The 19,468-nt window shown below is 38.6% G+C and overlaps 1 protein-coding gene across 1 annotated transcript in view; it reads right to left on the bottom strand.

The window, feature by feature from the left end:
• Positions 1-300: 300 nt before the first annotated feature.
• DNHD1 (dynein heavy chain domain 1) overlaps positions 301-19,468 on the bottom strand; it is a 112,263-nt gene continuing 93,095 nt past the window's right edge. Inside the window, exons 5-7 of the mRNA XM_075854764.1 lie at positions 4,845-5,048; positions 4,339-4,449; positions 301-556 (exon numbers count right to left, since the gene is read on the bottom strand). Coding sequence (XP_075710879.1) covers positions 301-556; positions 4,339-4,449; positions 4,845-5,048 — 571 coding nt within the window. The remainder of the gene's footprint in view (positions 557-4,338; positions 4,450-4,844; positions 5,049-19,468) is intronic.

Genomic DNA, 19,468 nt, shown 5'->3' with positions numbered 1-19,468 from the left:
GCAGCTAACATCTCCATACAATAAATGTCTGCTACCAACTATCATGTGTAATCCTCAGGAGAAGACAGAACAAACAGAACATCCACCACCCCCATCATCTCGGAGTGATCAATGAGTCCTAACGATGACCCCCACCATCCACTCTGCAGGACTTCTCCCGCTTTAGTCTTCTCTCCCGCTGTTTCTAGAATCTATCTTGGACCATCAGGGACCTGTTTGTAGGGACACTTCTCGTTGCATATATCTTGGCTGCATTACGGCTCAGTGGCCATCACTTGACCGGTCCCACACTCTGCTCCCTCAGTTTCTAGTCCCTCTCCTCATCACCTCCATCATTGCCTTGGATGAGCGCAGCTTCAGTCCCGGGACCTTCCTCTGAGACCCCCGCTCGTATCTTACCATCTCCAGGATGTGGGAGACCAGGCTGAGGAGGCTGCACAGGTGGCTCTTCACCTGGGACCTCATGTGGATTTGGGCTGTTTCTAGTTGATGAATGGACCTCGGGGTAGAGACGTGTGGGGGGAGCCGCAGCAGCTGCGTCAATTCCTGGAGAAACCTGGATTCAAGAAAGACGGGGCGGTCATTATGTGGAACAGCTAAAAACAAATAAAACAGACAAGGCGACACATAGTGCAAAATAAAAGCGATAAAACCACAGGGGCAATTTAGACAAGAAGAAAATTGCTCACCTAGGGTTATGGACACCGGTTAGATGTCATAAACGCAAAAGAGCTGCTGCCAGATCCGTGCAAACACAAACCAAGAGGTACTGCAAATCCACAGAGAAAAAGGGGACCAAAACGGCGCTGCTCGTAAAGATGTCAGATAGAGTGAAAGTATTTATTATGAAGGAAAGGGCTACGCGTTTCGACCCCGGACCGGCGTCTTCATCAGGCCAATACATACAGTGCGGTAGTTGCACGCTTATATACATGGAGGAAGTAAGAGTAAATTGGCTTGGAATTTAGAAAAAAAATGCCAACATGGGCGGGTCAGAGGTCAGACAAAGCAAATTATACAAGCGTTTCAATGATGATTACAAAACATGCTAAAATTGCTATAACATAAAACCATAATTGTATTAAAATGCCTCAAAAGGAAAAAAACAATGTTTAACATTTACAACAGAAGAAACATTTTTTAAAAAAGAATATATATATATAAAATAAAAAGCAACATAGTTAATTATAGATGTTTTCTTGCGATCTTGGGCTAACGTTTTATTTCTCTTCTACATCAGTTATGTGAGTACTTGCTTTTTATTTTATTTTATATATATATATTCTTTTTAAAAAAATGTTTCTTCTGTTGTAAATGTTAAACATTGTTTTTTTCCTTTTGAGGCATTTTAATATAATTATGGTTTTATGTTATAGCAATTTTAGCATGTTTTGTAATCATCATTGAAACGCTTGTATAATTTGCTTTGTCTGACCTCTGACCCGCCCATGTTGGCGTTTTTTTTCTAAATTCCAAGCCAATTTACTCTTACTTCCTCCATGTATATAAGCGTGCAACTACCGCACTGTATGTATTGACCTGATGAAGACGCCGGTCCGGTGTCGAAACGCGTAGCCCTTTCCTTCATAATAAATACTTTCACTCTATCTGACATCTTTACGAGCAGCGCCGTTTTGGTCCCCTTTTTCTCTGTAGATTTGCATTATGTGGGACACACGTGGTTCTCGTATGTCACCTGCTCCGTGCTGTATAGTGAGGTCTCCTGTGTCAGGTCACATACAGAAACTGTTATCTTATACTCCGGTCACATCCAGAGCTGCACTCCGTTCTGCTGACTGGCTCATGCTGCAGATACTCGCATCTCACTGATGCCCCGAGGCAGCAGAAAGTTATCATGTAACTCTATGGGAGCTGTATATATCTGTATGTAGTGAGCTCCCCCTAGTGGTGGCTGCAGGCAGCAGAATGTTATCATGTAACTCTATGGGAGCTGTATATATCTGTATGTAGTGATCTCCCCCTAGTGGTGCCTGCAGGTAGCAGAATGTTATCATGTAACTCTATGGGAGCTGTATATATCTGTATGTAGTGAGCTCCACCTAGTGGTGGCTGCAGGCAGCAGAATGTTATCATGTAACTCTATGGAAGCTGTATATATCTGTATGTAGTGAGCTCCCCCTAGTGGTGGCTGCAGGTAGCAGAATGTTATCATGTAACTCTATGGGAGCTGTATATATCTGTATGTAGTGAGCTCCACCTAGTGGTGGCTGCAGGCAGCAGAATGTTATCATGTAACTCTATGGAAGCTGTATATATCTGTATGTAGTGAACTCCCTCTAGTGGTGGCTGCAGGTAGCAGAATGTTATCATGTAACTCTATGGGAGCTGTATATATCTGTATGTAGTGAGCTCCACCTAGTGGTGGCTGCAGGCAGCAGAATGTTATCATGTAACTCTATGGAAGCTGTATATGTCTGTATGTAGTGAGCTCCCCCTAGTGGTGGCTGCAGGTGGCAGAATGTTATCATGTAACTCTATGGAAGCTGTATATATCTGTATGTAGTGAGCTCCCCCTAGTGGTGGCTGCAGGTGGCAGAATGTTATCATGTAACTCTATGGGAGCTGTATATATCTGTATGTAGTGAGCTCCCCCTAGTGGTGGCTGCAGGCAGCAGAATGTTATCATGTAACTCTATGGAAGCTGTATATGTCTGTATGTAGTGAGCTCCCCCTAGTGGTGGCTGCAGGTGGCAGAATGTTATCATGTACCTCTATGGGAGCTGTATATATCTGTATGTAGTGAGCTCCACCTAGTGGTGGCTGCAGGCAGCAGAATTTTATCATGTAACTCTATGGAAGCTGTATAAGTCTGTATGTAGTGAGCTCCCCCTAGTGGTGGCTGCAGGTGGCAGAATGTTATCATGTAACTCTATGGGAGCTGTATATATCTGTATGTAGTGAGCTCCCCCTAGTGGTGGCTGCAGGTGGCAGAATGTTATCATGTAACTCTATGGGAGCTGTATATATCTGTATGTAGTGAGCTCCCCCTAGTGGTGGCTGCAGGCAGCAGAATGTTATCATGTAACTCTATGGAAGCTGTATATGTCTGTATGTAGTGAGCTCCCCCTAGTGGTGGCTGCAGGTGGCAGAATGTTATTATGTAACTCTATGGAAGCTGTATATATCTGTATGTAGTAAACTCCCCCTAGTGGTGGCTGCAGGCAGCAGAATGTTTGTCATGTAACTCTATGGGAGCTGTATATATCTGTACGTAGTGAGCTCCCCCTAGTGGTGGCTGCAGGTGGCAGAATGTTATCATGTAACTCTATGGGAGCTGTATATATCTGTATGTAGTGAGCTCCACCTAGTGGTGGCTGCAGGCGGCAGAATGTTATCATGTAACTCTATGGAAGCTGTATATGTCTGTATGTATTGAACTCCCCCTAGTGGTGGCTGCAGGCAGCATAATGTTATCATGTAACTCTATGGGAGCTGTATATATCTGTATGTAGTGAGCTCTCCCTAGTGGTGGCTGAAGGCAGCAGAATGTTATCATCTAACTCTATGGAAGCTCTATGGAAGCTGTATATATATATGTATGTAGTGAACTCCCTCTAGTGGTGGCTGCAGGCAGCATAATGTTTGTCATGTAACTCTATGGGAGCTGTATATATCTGTATGTAGTGATCTCCCCCTAGTGGTGGCTGCAGGTGGCAGAATGTTATCATGTAACTCTATTGGAGTTGTGTATATCTGTATGTAGTGAGCTCCCCCTAGTGGTGGCTGCAGGTGGCAGAATGTTATCATGTAACTCTATGGAAGCTGTATATATCTGTATGTAGTGAGCTCCCCCTAGTGGTGGCTGCAGGTGGCAGAATGTTATCATGTAACTCTATGGAAGCTGTATATATCTGTATGTAGTGAGCTCCCCCTAGTGGTGGCTGCAGGTGGCAGAATGTTATCATGTAACTCTATGGAAGCTGTATATGTCTGTATGTAGTGAGCTCCCCCTAGTGGTGGCTGCAGGTGGCAGAATGTTATCATGTAACTCTATGGAAGCTGTATATATCTGTATGTAGTAAACTCCCCCTAGTGGTGGCTGCAGGCAGCAGAATGTTTGTCATGTAACTCTATGGGAGCTGTATATATCTGTACGTAGTGAGCTCCCCCTAGTGGTGGTTACAGATAGTTAGAATCTGATCATGTAACTCTATGAGAGCTGTATATATCTGTATGTAGTGAGCTCCCTCTAGTGGTGACTACAGGCAGCAGAATCTTATCATGTAACTATGGGAACTGTATATATGATTAGGATCAGATGTGTATATTAGTGGTGGAGGTCTGTCCGCAGGTGGGGGAGTCACATGTGCTGTTTACCTGTTGATATGATGCAGGGCGGCCGTGTAATGCGGGACACTCATCAGCAGCCTCCGCTTCAGCATGGATCTTCTCCTGAGAAAACAAATCCTCCTCACATATCTCCTCCACCTGCAAACACAGAGAGGACAAGGAGGTCCAGAGTTACACAGACCCCAGTCATGTCTCATCCAACCACCACACTCCTCCTGAAATGCTCTGTGCTGATGATACACATATACAGACTCCAGTCATGTCCCCTCCAACCACCACAATCCTCCTGAAATGCTCTGTGCTGCTGTGGCACATATACATACTCCAGTCATGCCCCCTCCAACCACCACACTCCTCCTGAAATACTCTGTGCTGATGATACACATATACAGACTCCAGTCATGTCCCCTCCAACCACCACACTCCTCCTGAAATGCTCTGCGGTGCTGTGGCACATATACACAGATGCAGACACCAGCTATACCCTTTCTATGTCCCTTTTATACACCTTGGTTGTGTTATGAGGTTATTACCATCTGAAAGTTCTCCTTTTCAGGAAGTCTCTGTAGAAAGGAATCTTCCTCAGGGTTCGGCACAGGACGGCCTCCCGATGCCAGACCCCAAGTTCCTGCACTTCAGATCCATTTACGGGATTCACATGGAGAATTCCAAACGGTGAAAATACGAAGTGTTCTGGGTGAAGCTGTGAGACGTGGGTGCCCCGGAGGTCATAGAAGCTGTAGGGACAAGAGACATCCATATTATGTGACTGGATGATACAAGATCATTTCTGCCATGCAGTGACCCATAATGCTCAGCTCTACATGTCCCGGCGGTCAATGTCAAGAACAGGGAAGATCAACTCATCGCTGCAAGAGGAACTCTCCATAAAACTTACTGATCTGTAGTCAAACGTCTAATGTAACTGCGTCTTATACTCTAGTCACATCCCGAGCTGCAGTCACAATTCTAATGTTACATCACGTCTTTTACTACAATCACATCAAGAGATGCAGTCACAAGTTGTTAATAAAAAGATTAAAATGTAATATCACCGCCTCTATAATGTAACATCACCTCCTCTATAATGTAACATCACCTCCTCTATAATGTAATATCCCCCCTCTATAATGTAATATCACCCCCTCTATAATGTAATATCACCTCCTCTATAATGTAATATCACCTCCTCTATAATGTAATATCACCTCCTCTATAATGTAATATCACCCCCTCTATAATGTAATATCACCTCCTCTATAATATAATGTCACCTCCTCTATAATGTAATATCACCTCCTCTATAATGTAATATCACCTCCTCTATAATGTAATATCACCCCCTCTATAATGTAATATCACCTCCTCTATAATGTAATATCACCTCCTCTATAATGTAATATCACCCCCTCTATAATGTAATATCACCTCCTCTATAATGTAATATCACCTCCCCTATAATGTAATATCACCTCCTCTATAATGTAATATCACCCCCTCTATAATGTAATATCACCCCCTCTATAATGTAATATCACCTCCTCTATAATGTAATATCACCTCCCCTATAATGTAATATCACCTCCTCTATAATGTAACATCACCCCCTCTATAATGTAATATCACCCCCTCTATAATGTAATATCACCCCCTCTATAATGTAATATCACCCCCTCTATAATGTAATATCACCCCCTCTATAATGTAATATCCCCTCCTCTATAATGTAATATCACCTCCTCTATAATGTAATATCACCTCCTCTATAATGTAATATCACCCCCTCTATAATGTAATATCACCTCCTCTATAATGTAATATCACCTCCTCTATAATGTAATATCACCTCCTCTATAATGTAATATCACCTCCTCTATAATGTAATATCACCCCCTCTATAATGTAATATCCCCCCTCTATAATGTAATATCACCGCCTCTATAATGTAATATCACCTCCTCTATAATGTAATATCACCTCCTCTATAATGTAATATCACCCCCTCTATAATGTAACATCACCTCCTCTATAATGTAATATCACCTCCTCTATAATGTAATATCACCTCCTCTATAATATCACCTCCTCTATAATGTAATATCCCCCCTCTATAATGTAATATCCCCCCTCTATAATGTAATATCCCCCCTCTATAATGTAATATCACCTCCTCTATAATGTAATATCACCCCCTCTATAATGTAATATCACCTCCTCTATAATGTAATATCACCCCCTCTATAATGTAATATCACCTCCTCTATAATGTAATATCACCTCCTCTATAATATAATATCACCTCCTCTATAATGTAATATCACCTCCTCTATAATGTAATATCATCTCCTCTATAATGTAATATCACCTCCTCTATAATGTAACATCACCTCCTCTATAATGTAACATCACCTCCTCTATAATGTAATATCACCTCCTCTATAATGTAATATCACCCCCTCTATAATGTAATATCACCTCCTCTATAATGTAATATCACCTCCTCTATAATGTAATATCACCTCCTCTATAATGTAATATCACCCCCTCTATAATGTAATATCACCTCCTCTATAACGTAATATCACCTCCTCTATAATGTAACATCGCCTCCTCTATAATGTAATATCACCTCCTCTATAATGTAATATCACCCCCTCTATAATGTAATATCACCTCCTCTATAATGTAATATCACCTCCTCTATAATGTAATATCACCTCCTCTATAATGTAATATCACCCCCTCTATAATGTAATATCACCTCCTCTATAACGTAATATCACCTCCTCTATAATGTAATATCACCTCCTCTATAATGTAATATCACCTCCACTATAATGTAATATCACCCCCTCTATAATGTAATATCACCTCCTCTATAATGTAATATCACCCCCTCTATAATGTAATATCACCTCCTCTATAATGTAATATCACCTCCTCTATAATGTAATATCACCTCCTCTATAATGTAACATCACCTCCTCTATAATGTAACATCACCTCCTCTATAATGTAATATCCCCCCTCTATAATGTAATATCACCTCCTCTATAATGTAATATCACCCCCTCTATAATGTAATATCACCTCCTCTATAATGTAATATCTCCTCCTCTATAATGTAATATCACCTCCTCTATAATGTAACATCACCTCCTCTATAATGTAATATCACCTCCTCTATAATGTAATATCACCCCCTCTATAATGTAATATCACCTCCTCTATAATGTAATATCACCTCCTCTATAATGTAATATCACCTCCTCTATAATGTAATATCACCTCCTCTATAATGTAATATCACCCCCTCTATAATGTAATATCACCTCCTCTATAATGTAATATCACCTCCTCTATAATGTAATATCCCCCCTCTATAATGTAATATCACCTCCTCTATAATGTAATATCACCCCCTCTATAATGTAATATCACCTCCTCTATAATGTAATATCTCCTCCTCTATAATGTAACATCACCTCCTCTATAATGTAATATCCCCCCTCTATAATGTAATATCCCCCCTCTATAATGTAATATCACTCCCTCTATAATGTAATATCACTCCCTCTATAATATAATATCACCTCCTCTATAATGTAATATCACCTCCTCTATAATGTAATATCACCCCCTCTATAATGTAATATCACCCCCTCTATAATGTAATATCACCCCCTCTATAATGTAATATCACCCCCTCTATAATGTAATATCACCCCCTCTATAATGTAATATCACCCCCTCTATAATGTAATATCACCTCCTCTATAATGTAATATCACCTCCTCTATAATGTAATATCACTCCCTCTATAATGTAATATCACTCCCTCTATAATGTAATATCACCCCCTCTATAATGTAATATCACCTCCTCTATAATGTAATATCACCTCCTCTATAATGTAATATCACCTCCTCTATAATGTAATATCACCTCCTCTATAATGTAATATCACCTCCTCTATAATGTAATATCACCTCCTCTATAATGTAACATCACCTCCTCTATAATGTAATATCACCCCCTCTATAATGTAACATCACCTCCTCTATAATGTAATATCACCTCCTCTATAATGTAATATCACCTCCTCTATAATGTAATATCACCTCCTCTATAATGTAATATCGCCTCCTCTATAATGTAATATCGCCTCCTCTATAATGTAATATCACCTCCTCTATAATGTAATATCACCTCCTCTATAATGTAATATCACCCCCTCTATAATGTAACATCACCTCCCCTATAATGTAATATCACCTCCTCTATAATGTAAAATCACCCCCTCTATAATGTAACATCACCTCCCCTATAATGTAATATCACCTCCTCTATAATGTAATATCCCCCCCTCTATAATGTAATATCACCCCCTCTATAATGTAATATCGCCTCCTCTATAATGTAATATCACCCCCTCTATAATGTAACATCACCTCCTCTATAATGTAATATCACCTCCTCTATAATGTAATATCACCTCCTCTATAATGTAATATCACCCCCTCTATAATGTAATATCACCCCCTCTATAATGTAATATCACCTCCTCTATAATGTAATATCACCCCCTCTATAATGTAATATCTCCTCCTCTATAATGTAATATCACCTCCTCTATAATGTAATATCACCTCCTCTATAATGTAATATCACCCCCTCTATAATGTAATATCACCCCCTCTATAATGTAATATCACCTCCTCTATAATGTAATATCACCTCCTCTATAATGTAATATCACCTCCTCTATAATGTAATATCACCTCCTCTATAATGTAACATCACCTCCTCTATAATGTAATATCACCTCCTCTATAATGTAATATCACCCCCTCTATAATGTAATATCACCCTCTATAATGTAATATCACCTCCTCTATAATGTAATATCACCCCCTCTATAATGTAATATCACCTCCTCTATAATGTAATATCACCTCCTCTATAATGTAATATCACCTCCTCTATAATGTAATATCACCTCCTCTATAATGTAATATCACCCCCTCTATAATGTAATATCACCCCCTCTATAATGTAATATCACCTCCTCTATAATGTTATATCACCCCCTCTATAATGTAATATCACCCCCTCTATAATGTAATATCACCTCCTCTATAATGTAATATCACCTCCTCTATAATGTAATATCACCTCCTCTATAATGTAATATCGCCTCCTCTATAATGTAATATCACCCCCTCTATAATGTAACATCACCTCCTCTATAATGTAATATCCCCTCCTCTATAATGTAATATCACCTCCTCTATAATGTAATATCACCTCCTCTATAATGTAATATCACCCCCTCTATAATGTAATATCACCTCCTCTATAATGTAATATCACCTCCTCTATAATGTAATATCACCTCCTCTATAATGTAATATCACCTCCTCTATAATGTAATATCACCCCCTCTATAATGTAACATCACCTCCTCTATAATGTAATATCACCCCCTCTATAATGTAATATCACCTCCTCTATAATGTAATATCACCTCCTCTATAATGTAATATCACCCCCTCTATAATGTAATATCACCCCCTCTATAATGTAATATCACCTCCTCTATAATGTAATATCACCTCCTCTATAATGTAATATCACCCCCTCTATAATGTAATATCACCTCCTCTATAATGTAATATCACCTCCTCTATAATGTAATATCACCCCCTCTATAATGTAATATCACCTCCTCTATAATGTAATATCACCTCCTCTATAATGTAATATCACCTCCTCTATAATGTAATATCACCTCCTCTATAATGTAACATCACCTCCTCTATAATGTAATATCACCTCCTCTATAATGTAATATCACCCCCTCTATAATGTAATATCACCCTCTATAATGTAATATCACCTCCTCTATAATGTAATATCACCTCCTCTATAATGTAATATCACCTCCTCTATAATGTAATATCACCTCTATAATGTAATATCACCTCCTCTATAATGTAATATCACCTCCTCTATAATGTAATATCACCCCCTCTATAATGTAATATCACCCCCTCTATAATGTAAGATCTCCTCCTCTATAATGTAATATCACCTCCTCTATAATGTAATATCACCTCCTCTATAATGTAATATCACCTCCTCTATAATGTAATATCGCCTCCTCTATAATGTAATATCACCTCCTCTATAATGTAATATCACCTCCTCTATAATGAAATATCACCTCCTCTATAATGTAATATCACCTCCTCTATAATGTAATATCACCCCCTCTATAATGTAATATCACCTCCTCTATAATGTAATATCACCTCCTCTATAATATAATATCACCTCCTCTATAATGTAATATCACCTCCTCTATAATGTAATATCACCTCCTCTATAATGTAATATCACCTCCTCTATAATGTAATATCACCTCCACTATAATGTAATATCACCTCCTCTATAATGTAATATCCCCTCCTCTATAATATAATATCACCTCCTCTATAATGTAATATCACCTCCTCTATAATATAATATCACCTCCTCTATAATGTAATATCACCTCCTCTATAATGTAATATCACCTCCTCTATAATGTAATATCACCTCCTCTATAATGTAATATCACCCCTCTATAATGTAATATCACCCCCTCTATAATGTAATATCACCTCCTCTATAATGTAATATCACCTCCTCTATAATGTAATATCACCTCCTCTATAATGTAATATCCCCCCTCTATAATGTAATATCACCTCCTCTATAATATCACCCCCTCTATAATGTAATATCACCTCCTCTATAATATCGCCTCCTCTATAATGTAATATCACCTCCTCTATAATGTAATATCACCCCCTCTATAATGTAATATCACCTCCTCTATAATGTAATATCGCCTCCTCTATAATGTAATATCACCTCCTCTATAATGTAATATCACCTCCTCTATAATGTAATATCACCTCCTCTATAATATAATATCACCTCCTCTATAATGTAATATCACCTCACGCCGCATTAATAACACCTCAGCAGTACCACAGGATGATCCCTCCCATGCCATGCCGCTTAGATGACCCCTCAGCAGTGCCACAGGCTGATCACCTCCATGCCATGCCACAGGCTGATCGCCCCCAACCCATGCCACATTGATGACCCCTCAGCAGTGCCACAGGCTGATCGCCGCCATGCCACATTGATAACCCCTCAGCAGTGCCACAGGCTGATCGCCTCCATGCCACGCCGCATTGATAACACCTCAGCAGTACCACAGTCTGATCCCCCCATGCCATGCCGCATTGATGACCCTTCAGCAGTGCCACAGGCTGATCGCCCCCATGCCATGCCACATTGTTGACCCCTCAGCAGTGCCACAGGCTGATCGCCTCCATGCCACGCCGCATTGATAACACCTCAGCAGTGCCACAGTCTGATCGCCTGCATGCCACGCCGCATTGATAACACCTCAGCAGTGCCACAGTCTGATCGCCTCCATGCCACGCCGCATAGATAACACCTCAGCAGTGCCACAGGCTGATCGCCTCAATGCCACACCGCATTGATAACACCTCAGCAGTGCCACAGGTTGATCACCTCCATGCCACGCCGCAGTGATGCAGTAATTCATGCAGAGTCGGAGCCCCGGCCAAGTATTGGGGGCATATACTGGGCAGACTTCTCAGGACGACGACATTTCCGTATTAAAAATAATTTTTGATATTGGGCTTATGTATTCTCATTTCCTGAGACACTAAATTTTGGGTTTTCAGTAACTTTTCCCATAATCATCAACATTAACAGAAGAAACTGCTGGAAATAGATCCCTCTGTGTGTAATGAGTCTATAGAATATACGAGATCCCTCTGTGTGTGATGAATCTATAGAATATATGAGATCCCTCTGTGTGTGATGAATCTATAGAATATATGAGATCCCTCTGTGTGTAATGAATCTATAAAATATATGAGATCCCTCTGTGAGTGATGAATCTATAGAATATACGAGATCCCTCTGTGTATGATGAATCTATAGAATATATGAGATCCCTGTGTGTAATGAATCTATAGAACATATGAGATCCCTCTGTGTGTGATGAATCTATAGAATATATGAGATCCCTCTGTGTGTGATGAATCTATAGAATATATGAGATCCCTCTGTGTGTGATGAATCTATAGAATATATGAGATCCCTCTGTGTGTGATGAATCTATAGAATATATGAGATCCCTCTGTGTGTGATGAATCTATAGAATATATGAGATCCCTCTGTGTGATGAATCTATAGAATATATGAGACCCCTCTGTGTGTAATGAATCTATAGAATATATGAGATCCCTCTGTGTGTGATGAATCTATAGAATATATGAGATCCCTCTGTGTGTGATGAATCTATAGAATATATGAGATCCCTCTGTGTGTGATGAATCTATAGAATATACGAGATCCCTGTGTGTGATGAATCTATAGAATATATGAGATCCCTCTGTGTGTGATGAATCTATAGAATATATGAGATCCCTCTGTGTGTAATGAATCTATAAAATATACGAGATCCCTCTGTGTGTGATGAATCTATAGAATATACGAGATCCCTCTGTGTGTGATGAATCTATAGAATATATGAGATCCCTCTGTGTGATGAATCTATAGAACATATGAGACCCCTCTGTGTGTAATGAATCTATAGAACATATGAGATCCCTCTGTGTGTGATGAATCTATAGAATATATGAGATCCCTCTGTGTGTGATGAATCTATAGAATATATGAGATCCCTCTGTGTGTGATGAGTCTATAGAATATATGAGATCCCTCTGTGTGTGATGAATCTATAGAATATGTGAGATCCCTCTGTGTGTGATGAATCTATAGAATATATGAGATCCCTCTGTGTGTAATGAATCTATAGAACATATGAGATCCCTCTGTGTGTGATGAATATATAGAATATATGAGATCCCTTTGTGTGTGATGAATCTATAGAATATACGAGATCCCTCTGTGTGATGAATCTATAGAACATATGAGACCCCTCTGTGTGTAATGAATCTATAGAACATATGAGATCCCTCTGTGTGTGATGAATCTATAGAATATATGAGATCCCTCTGTGTGTGATGAATCTATAGAATATATGAGATCCCTCTGTGTGTGATGAATCTATAGAATATACGAGATCCCTCTGCGTGTGATGAATCTATAGAATATATGAGATCCCTCTGTGTGTGATGAGTCTATAGAATATACGAGATCCCTCTGTGTGTGATGAGTCTATAGAATATACGAGATCCCTGTGTGTGATGAATCTATAGAATACGAGATCCCTTTGTGCGTGATGAATCTATAGAAAATACGAGATCCCTCTGTGCGTGATGAATCTATAGAATATATGAGATCCCTCTGTGTGTGATGAATCTATAGAATATGAGATCCCTCTGTGTGTGATGAATCTATAGAATATATGAGACCCCTCTGTGTGTGATGAATCTATAGAATATATACGAGATCCATCTGTGTGTAATGAATCTATAGAATATATGAGATCCCTCTGTGTGTGTTGAATCTATAGAATATATGAGATCCCTCTGTGTGTGATGAATCTATAGAATATATGAGATCCCTCTGTGTGTGATGAATCTATAGTATATACGAGATCCCTCTGTGTGTGATGAATCTATAAAATATACGAGATCCCTCTGTGTGTGATGAATCTATAGAATATACGAGATCCCTCTGTGTGTGATGAATCTATAGAATATGTGAGATCCTTCTGTGTGTGATGAATCTATAGAATATATAAGATCCCTCTATGTGTGATGAATCTATAGAATATATGAGATCCCTCTGTGTGTGATGAATCTATAGAATATACGAGATCCCTCTGTGTGTGATGAATCTATAGAATATGTGAGATCCTTCTGTGTGTGATGAATCTATAGAATATACGAGATCCCTCTGTGTGTGATGAATCTATAGAATATATGAGATCCCTCTGTGTGTGATGAATCTATAGAATATATGAGATCCCTCTGTGTGTGATGAATCTATAGAATATACGAGATCCCTCTGTGTGTGATGAATCTATAGAATATATGAGATCCCTCTGTGTGTGATGAATCTATAGAATATACGAGATCCCTCTGTGTGTGATGAATCTATAGAATATATGAGATCCCTCTGTGTGTGATGAATCTATAGAATATACGAGATCCCTCTGTGTGTAATGAATCTATAGAATATATGAGATCCCTCTGTGTGATGAATCTATAGAATATACGAGATCCCTCTGTGTGTGATGAATCTATAGAATATATGAGATCCCTCTGTGTGATGAATCTATAGAATATACGAGACCCCTCTGTGTGTGATGAATCTATAGAATATACGAGATCCCTCTGTGTGTGATGAATCTATAGAATATACGGGATCCCTCTGCGTGTGATGAATCTATAGAATATACGAGATCCCTCTGCGTGTGATGAATCTATAGAATATATGAGATCCCTCTGTGTGTGATGAGTCTATAGAATATACGAGATCCCTGTGTGTGATGAATCTATAGAATATACGAGATCCCTCTGTGTGTGATGAATCTATAGAATATACGAGACCCCTCTGTGTGTGATGAATCTATAGAATATACGAGACCCCTCTGTGTGTGATGAATCTATAGAATATATGAGAGCCCTCTGTGTGTGATGAATCTATAGAATATATGAGATCCCTCTGTGTGTGATGAATCTATAGAATATACGAGATCCCTCTGTGTGTGATGAATCTATAGAATATACGAGATCCCTCTGTGTGTGATGAATCTATAGAATATATGAGATCCCTCTGTGAGATGAATCTTTAGAATATACGAGACCCCTCTGTGTGTGATGAATCTATAGAATATACGAGATCCCTCTGTGTGTGATGAATCTATAGAATATATGAGATCCCTCTGTGTGTGTTGAATCTATAGAATATATGAGATCCCTCTGTGTGTGATGAATCTATAGAATATATGAGATCCCTCTGTGTGTGATGAATCTATAGAATATGTGAGATCCTTCTGTGTGTGATGAATCTATAGAATATGTGAGATCCCTCTGTGTGTGATGAATCTATATAATATATGAGATCCCTCTGCGTGTGATGAATCTATAGAATATGAGATCCCTCTGTGTGATGAATCTATAGAATATATGAGACCCCTCTGTGTGTGATGAATCTATAGAATATACGAGATCCCTCTGTGTGTGATGAATCTATAGAATATATGAGATCCCTCTGTGTGTGATGAATCTATAGAATATGAGATCCCTCTGTGTGATGAATCTATAGAATATATGAGACCCCTCTGTGTGTGATGAATCTATAGAATATATACGAGATCCCTCTGTGTGTAATGAATCTATAGAATATATGAGATCCCTCTGTGTGTGTTGAATCTATAGAATATATGAGATCCCTCTGTGTGTGATGAATCTATAGAATATATGAGATCCCTCTGTGTGTGATGAATCTATAGAATATACGAGATCCCTCTGTGTGTGATGAATCTATAAAATATACGAGATCCCTCTGTGTGTGATGAATCTATAGAATATACGAGATCCCTCTGTGTGTGATGAATCTATAGAATATGTGAGATCCTTCTGTGTGTGATGAATCTATAGAATATATAAGATCCCTCTATGTGTGATGAATCTATAGAATATATGAGATCCCTCTGTGTGTGATGAATCTATAGAATATACGAGATCCCTCTGTGTGTGATGAATCTATAGAATATGTGAGATCCTTCTGTGTGTGATGAATCTATAGAATATATGAGATCCCTCTGTGTGTGATGAATCTATAGAATATATGAGATCCCTCTGTGTGTGATGAATCTATAGAATATATGAGATCCCTCTGTGTGTGATGAATCTATAGAATATATGAGATCCCTCTGTGTGTGATGAATCTATAGAATATACGAGATCCCTCTGTGTGTAATGAATCTATAGAATATGTGAGATCCCTCTGTGTGATGAATCTATAGAATATACGAGATCCCTCTGTGTGTGATGAATCTATAGAATATATGAGATCCCTCTGTGTGATGAATCTATAGAATATACGAGACCCCTCTGTGTGTGATGAATCTATAGAATATACGAGATCCCTCTGTGTGTGATGAATCTATAGAATATACGGGATCCCTCTGCGTGTGATGAATCTATAGAATATACGAGATCCCTCTGCGTGTGATGAATCTATAGAATATACGAGATCCCTCTGCGTGTGATGAATCTATAGAATATACGAGATCCCTCTGCGTGTGATGAATCTATAGAATATATGAGATCCCTCTGTGTGTGATGAGTCTATAGAATATACGAGATCCCTGTGTGTGATGAATCTATAGAATATACGAGATCCCTCTGTGTGTCATGAATCTATAGAATATACGAGACCCCTCTGTGTGTGAAGAATCTATAGAATATACGAGACCCCTCTGTGTGTGATGAATCTATAGAATATATGAGAGCCCTCTGTGTGTGATGAATCTATAGAATATATGAGATCCCTCTGTGTGTGATGAATCTATAGAATATACGAGATCCCTCTGTGTGTGATGAATCTATAGAATATACGAGATCCCTCTGTGTGTGATGAATCTATAGAATATACGAGATCCCTCTGTGTGTGATGAATCTATAGAATATATGAGATCCCTCTGTGTGATGAATCTTTAGAATATATGAGACCCCTCTGTGTGTGATGAATCTATAGAATATACGAGATCCCTCTGTGTGTGATGAATCTATAGAATATATGAGATCCCTCTGTGTGTGTTGAATCTATAGAATATATGAGATCCCTCTGTGTGTGATGAATCTATAGAATATATGAGATCCCTCTGTGTGTGATGAATCTATAGAATATGTGAGATCCTTCTGTGTGTGATGAATCTATAGAATATATGAGATCCCTCTGTGTGTGATGAATCTATATAATATATGAGATCCCTCTGTGTGTAATGAATCTATAGAATATATGAGATCCCTCTGTGTGTAATGAATCTATAAAATATATGAGATCCCTCTGTGTGTGATGAATCTATAGAATATACGAGATCCCTCTGTGTGTGATGAATCTATAGAATATATGAGATCCCTCTGTGTGTGATGAATCTATAGAATATGAGATCCCTCTGTGTGATGAATCTATAGAATATATGAGACCCCTCTGTGTGTGATGAATCTATAGAATATATACGAGATCCCTCTGTGTGTAATGAATCTATAGAATATATGAGATTCCTCTGTGTGTGATGAATCTATAGAATATATGAGATCCCTCTGTGTGTGATGAATCTATAGAATATACGAGATCCCTCTGTGTGTGATGAATCTATAAAATATACGAGATCCCTCTGTGTGTGATGAATCTATAGAATATACGAGATCCCTCTGTGTGTGATGAATCTATAGAATATATGAGATCCCTCTGTGTGTAATGAATCTATAGAATATATGAGATCCCTCTGTGTGTAATGAATCTATAAAATATATGAGATCCCTCTGTGTGTGATGAATCTATAGAATATACGAGATCCCTCTGTGTGTGATGAATCTATGGAATATATGAGATCCCTCTGTGTGTGATGAATCTATAGAATATGAGATCCCTCTGTGTGATGAATCTATAGAATATATGAGACCCCTCTGTGTGTGATGAATCTATAGAATATATACGAGATCCCTCTGTGTGTGATTAATCTATAGAATATATGAGATCCCTCTGTGTGTGTTGAATCTATAGAATATACGAGATCCCTCTGTGTGTGATGAATCTATAGAATATGTGAGATCCTTCTGTGTGTGATGAATCTATAGAATATATAAGATCCCTCTATGTGTGATGAATCTATAGAATATATGAGATCCCTCTGTGTGTGATGAATCTATAGAATATACGAGATCCCTCTGTGTGTGATGAATCTATAGAATATGTGAGATCCTTCTGTGTGTGATGAATCTATAGAATATATGAGATCCCTCTGTGTGTGATGAATCTATAGAATATATGAGATCCCTCTGTGTGTGATGAATCTATAGAATATACGAGATCCCTCTGTGTGTGATGAATCTATAGAATATATGAGATCCCTCTGTGTGTGATGAATCTATAGAATATACGAGATCCCTCTGTGTGTGATGAATCTATAGAATATACGAGATCCCTCTGTGTGTGATGAATCTATAGAATATACGAGATCCCTCTGTGTGTAATGAATCTATAGAATATATGAGATCCCTCTGTGTGATGAATCTATAGAATATACGAGATCCCTCTGTGTGTGATGAATCTATAGAATATATGAGATCCCTCTGTGTGATGAATCTATAGAATATACGAGACCCCTCTGTGTGTGATGAATCTATAGAATATACGAGATTCCTCTGTGTGTGATGAATCTATAGAATATACGGGATCCCTCTGCGTGTGATGAATCTATAGAATATACGAGATCCCTCTGCGTGTGATGAATCTATAGAATATACGAGATCCCTCTGTGTGTGATGAGTCTATAGAATATACGAGATCCCTGTGTGTGATGAATCTATAGAATATACGAGATCCCTCTGTGTGTGATGAATCTATAGAATATACGAGACCCCTCTGTGTGTGATGAATCTATAGAATATACGAGACCCCTCTGTGTGTGATGAATCTATAGAATATACGAGATCCCTCTGTGTGTGATGAATCTATAGAATATATGAGACCCCTCTGTGTGTGATGAATCTATAGAATATACGAGATCCCTCTGTGTGTGATGAATCTATAGAATATATGAGATCCCTCTGTGTGATGAATCTATAGAATATACGAGACCCCTCTGTGTGTGATGAATCTATAGAATATACGAGATTCCTCTGTGTGTGATGAATCTATAGAATATACGGGATCCCTCTGCGTGTGATGAATCTATAGAATATACGAGATCCCTCTGCGTGTGATGAATCTATAGAATATATGAGATCCCTCTGTGTGTGATGAGTCTATAGAATATACGAGATCCCTGTGTGTGATGAATCTATAGAATATACGAGATCCCTCTGTGTGTGATGAATCTATAGAATATACGAGACCCCTCTGTGTGTGATGAATCTAT

The sequence above is a fragment of the Rhinoderma darwinii genome, chromosome 2, assembly GCF_050947455.1.
Source record: "Rhinoderma darwinii isolate aRhiDar2 chromosome 2, aRhiDar2.hap1, whole genome shotgun sequence".
Taxonomy (NCBI): domain Eukaryota; kingdom Metazoa; phylum Chordata; class Amphibia; order Anura; family Rhinodermatidae; genus Rhinoderma; species Rhinoderma darwinii.
Note: the sequence above shows the minus strand (reverse complement) of the source record. Positions and strands in the feature narration are given on the sequence as shown.